Source organism: Austrofundulus limnaeus, unplaced genomic scaffold (genome assembly GCF_001266775.1).
Source record: "Austrofundulus limnaeus strain Quisiro unplaced genomic scaffold, Austrofundulus_limnaeus-1.0 Scaffold4, whole genome shotgun sequence".
In the NCBI taxonomy this organism is placed as follows: Eukaryota; Metazoa; Chordata; class Actinopteri; order Cyprinodontiformes; family Rivulidae; genus Austrofundulus; species Austrofundulus limnaeus.
Window position 1 is genome coordinate 5523877 of NW_013952406.1, and position 4628 is coordinate 5528504.

Consider the following 4628-nt stretch of genomic DNA (forward strand, 5'->3'; position numbering starts at 1 on the left):
GCATTAATGTTGTTTTTCTTCAGTATATAAAACATTTGGCAATTTGAACAACTGTTCTCTAAAAATCTAAACAGAATACTTTTTTTTTAAAACAAATGTTTTTAAGAGACAATATAGACCCAGCCACCACATGGAGTTCAGAAAGATGGTGCTGGTTACAGAAAAATCCAGTTGTAAACTTTATGAATTGTTTGGTAAAACTGGGCTTTTGTCCTGCGTCATGGTTAGCTTCCTTAAACACGAGACTCTCCTGTGTCCTGGGTACTTTTGGATGCCTGGGAATGATAATACAGACAGATGGTTAAACCAGTGAAAAACATTTTGTGTTAATAGAAAAAGTGTCTTCGTTAAAAGGCCAGCTTAGCTCTTTCTCTAAAAGAACAATATATCTCATGTCTTCATTGTCTTAAAAGCTTTAAACTGATCCATTACAGTAAAAATGAGATTTTTCTCACTTGTGCTTTGCTGGAGTGCGAGTAACTGAACTCGGCGTATTTCCTCTTTCCAGGTGTAGAACAGCGAGACAAAATGTTTGCATATTCCTCTCTCACCTGAAATCAGAATGCAAATGGGAGTTCAGATGTCTGAAAAAATAATGGAGCTAGTATCAATTTTGTTAACATCAAAACCAACCTGTTTAGAAAACAGACAGTGCATGACAAAAAGCAGAACTCCCTGAAAGCTGCCAAATACTGTGAACAGATAAGACGTGGCTATCGTGGTCTTCTCAAACTGGAAACACCCAAAGATCCACATAATGCCCAAAATGCACAGTTGAGCCACTGCAGTAATGATGAAAGCCCTGCAGGAGGCAACAAATGCACACAGATCATTTAAAGGAAATTCAAACACATTTTATGCAACCTGTTGGGGAGACGATGGCCACACTTTTAACATTTTTTTCTGAATAAAGCAAATAAAATGAAGAAATGTAAAGTTTCCCCCCAATACACGACCCCAAACAGGAAAATATGACTCATATTTCTAACAATACAGCCAGCTTGTGGGTCAGCAATACTTTATTTTCCGCAAGTTGTCCAGATCTGGGTTCAAAGTTGAAAACTTCTGGGCCAACTTCCATGCCGTGATGAGAAAGAATAAAATGTTCACCTGGAAGACAACAGCTCAATGTTTTAAAAAGAAACGAGGTCAAGTCTCAGAATATTATTTAAGTAAAATATCTATTTATTCTTAAAACCTTACAATGATGATGACACATGCAGGACCAAAAAAACTCCAAATGGAATCCAGGTTCAGCCAGCAACTAAAATGTTAGTTGAGATTTCATGAGGAGGGTTTATAAAAGAAATGTGAATATAGTTGAACTAATASTGGAAACTTACTGTCTGTTAGTGCCATATCCCTTGGAGTTGACTAATGCCGAGACAGCAACAATTAAAGCCGGGACTCCATAACCCCCTGCCATCATGTAGATTGTTTTAAAGTTGGTGTTGAAGACCAGTACGACCATCCGGAAGAGCTGTATGCCTTCCAGACACATCCAGCAAAATGCTGCTAGGAAGAAGAAATGCAACATCCCTGCTACAACTGCACATCCAACCTGARGAGGAAAGAGATGAAAATCAGCACAATGGCTGAAAAATGACATTGAAGGATGAACAGACAGGTAAAAAAAGTGGAGGAACTGCTTCATTAGATATTTTCTACTACTTACATAAACCTTTCAGCCGCTGTGCAGTATGTGAATGCAGTTTGAATGAACTTAAGTTGGCAATAAGCAGTGATAGTTTTTACCTTGTTCTCTGTCTTTGTGATGCCCGCAAGAAAGATAATGTTAGCAATGAAGAGGCTGATGCAGAGGTGCAGGTGGATGGTAGTTCTTGGGCTTTGGATGGAACGGATCATTGAGAACGTCAGGATGCAGAGGAACAGACAGATTAGTGAAAGAGACAGGCCCACCCAGGTGATGAGCTGCAACTCAAAATGGTCCTGATGGAAGAGAAACAATTGCTATGTCAGCACGTTTGGACCAAGTCCTAAATTTAAGCATAACTATTAGACACTAAAAAAAGTCTGAACCTCTATTTCGTAGAGGGCCATAAGCACAGCAAAGCTGCTCAGGTGGTTACAGGAACACACTGTATATTTTTGGTTCGACTCAGCAACAATGCAACCTCGAGTGGACCACTTCCCCCCATCTTCTGAAGAATCCCAGAACACACACGTTNGGATTTAAATATCATATTTACAGGCAATCATCATTACCAGGATATTGGGAGGGATTTCCAGCTGCTACCTCCATGTTGATGTCCAGTTTAGCATTCTTTACAGATAAAGTTTTCACTTCTTGAGTTTGGACTGGGCCAGTGTGCACCAGCAGCTCCAGTTCTGATGATGGAGACAATCTTACACACAACACAAAACTAGTAGACATTGAAACTGATTGTTACATTTTACACTTAATGCATTAACACTGGACAAAAGACTTAGTTTGAATTACGCATATTTTTGTTTTCTGAAAATAAATAAAAGAATCCGAGTAGTTAATGAGTATTTTTCTGTTAAACCTGTGTTAGAGGAGGAAAGTTTGGTTCCAGGGGTTGTGACAAAGGGTCCAGTGAGCCTCAAAGCTTGCTCCACCAAGTCCAGAAAGGTGGAGATTTTCCTGTTATCATTCAGAGCTTTTTCAGACAAAAGCTTGTCCATTATCGACTGAAGAATCTAAATTCATGAAAGAGGAGAGGAAAGGGAGATATATAAGTGGAGGGTAAAAACACACACACAAAAAAAGACATAGAAAGACCAGAATTCTAACGCCCAAACAAGTTACAAGATTGTGCAACAACTATTTAAACACCATCTGACAGAGTTTGAAGATAGTGGAACTTCCTGTTTCTGTACTACTAGGAAGAGCTTTTTATTTCTTAAGAAAAGAAGATGAGATTGATTCTAAATATAACTTGTACCTTGAGTGAGCTCTCTCCATCCAGCTTCTTCAGATCCTCTCCCTCTGTGAGCTCCACGCAACTTCTATTTAGTTGCTTCACATGATCCTCTACATTGTGGAATGTCTGAGAAAAAGATTTGGGAAAGATGAAAATGAAATTTGGGACTGCAGATAAGAAATATTTTCAAGTTAAAAGACTGGAATTGTACCTCTGGCAGATTTGTCACTTTTTTAAAAACACCACAATCCAGTTCTTTAAAAAAAGGACAACATATAAAAGTTTATTGTCCTTTTCAAAAATGTTCTGTTCTGTTTTTTTTTTTTAAATACAAATGCCATTTATGGTATGGATGCTGGAAACAGGTGAGAGAAGAGATGTTTTTACCAATACAGCGGGACTTCTTGTTGCCATAGTTAGTAAAACCTGCATGACATGCACAGTAATGTCCACCTTCCCCACTGTGGCATGTTCCATTTCCACAGATTGTTTTATTAAGCTGACACATGTCTGAAATGATAACAAATATATAAGTTATAGTCTGATTTAATAACTGTCTGAACAGTAACAGGCTAAATATTCTTTTTGATTGATATGTCATTATACTAAAACAGTATCGATGGATAAAAATATGAAATATGTACAAGATGRTTGACTTTGCGCAGAACTTCATACCAAATCTCTCACCTTCACACTCTTCCACTTTTCCAGTGTAATTAGATTTACCAGATTTCAGTCCAAAKCCAGTTTTGCAGACACAGTAATAACTCCCTTGTGTGTTGGTACATGTTGAATTCAGACCGCAAACCTTTTCCTCTTTGCATTCATCTATATCTGTACATGAAGAAAAAAAAACATGAAGAAGTGAAATAACACTCTAATGTTGACTTTAATAGATAGGAAAGATCACAAAACACTGATCGTCAGGTTACCTCTGCACGTGACATTATCTTTTCTGTGAAAGTTTTCTACTTTGGGAGAAGAGGTGAATCCCTCTTTGCAAGAGCACTTGTAATTGGGAATTGTATTTTCACACTTGGCATTAGGTCCACAGATGCCCTTTTCCTTATTACATTCATGTATGTCTTTAGAGAAAAAAAAATCATAATCATGCATAAGCAATGATTGGGGAATGTCAGAGTTTTTGTCATTACTTTAACAAAATACAACTTACCTAAACATGCACCAGTTGTATAATTTACCTCCAGTGATGGTCTGTAAAAACCATCTCTACACTGGCAGTAGAAGCTTCCAGCTGTGTTAAAACAATGTCCAGTTTCTGTACCATCACGCAATTTCCCGCATAGAGTAGCACCGAAACCATCAGCACATTCATCAACGTCTTAAATTAAAAACAGGAATGTTACTGAAATTTATATATCATCAACACACTTTTAATAATAATATGTAGAAAAAAATTTAGGCAAACTGATTTTTTTGACAAAAAAATTAGTTAACTTCATATACTTAATATACTCAGTATTGAAATTTTCTCAAAGAAAACATGCAAACATTCCAAAATATGTCAGATTTTTTATGAATGTTAATTTGTTTTCCATACCAACACATTCTAGGCCCTTGGTCTCATAACCTGCAGGGCAGGATTGTTCGTTTTGAGCCATAGATATAGACTGGAGCCAAACTGAAAAACAAACAGAAAAGTGGTGTTATGGTGCATCCTAATACTTCTTGAGCATTAATAAAATCTTTATCCTATTATTA

At 37.1% G+C, this 4628-nt stretch overlaps 1 protein-coding gene across 1 annotated transcript; it reads right to left on the minus strand.

Moving 5' to 3' along the window:
• Nucleotides 1–6: 6 nt before the first annotated feature.
• Nucleotides 7–4548, minus strand: LOC106527132 (adhesion G protein-coupled receptor E2; the record flags this gene model as incomplete). Its single annotated transcript, XM_014021910.1, is given in 17 exon segments — nt 7–275; nt 456–551; nt 634–802; nt 1019–1110; nt 1204–1264; nt 1344–1561; nt 1756–1950; nt 2041–2189; nt 2227–2349; nt 2529–2682; nt 2928–3032; nt 3118–3161; nt 3294–3416; nt 3594–3740; nt 3839–3991; nt 4081–4248; nt 4468–4548. Coding segments are annotated over 17 exon segments (2120 nt in total), but the record flags the coding sequence as incomplete, so codon positions are not given.
• Nucleotides 4549–4628: the final 80 nt, after the last annotated feature.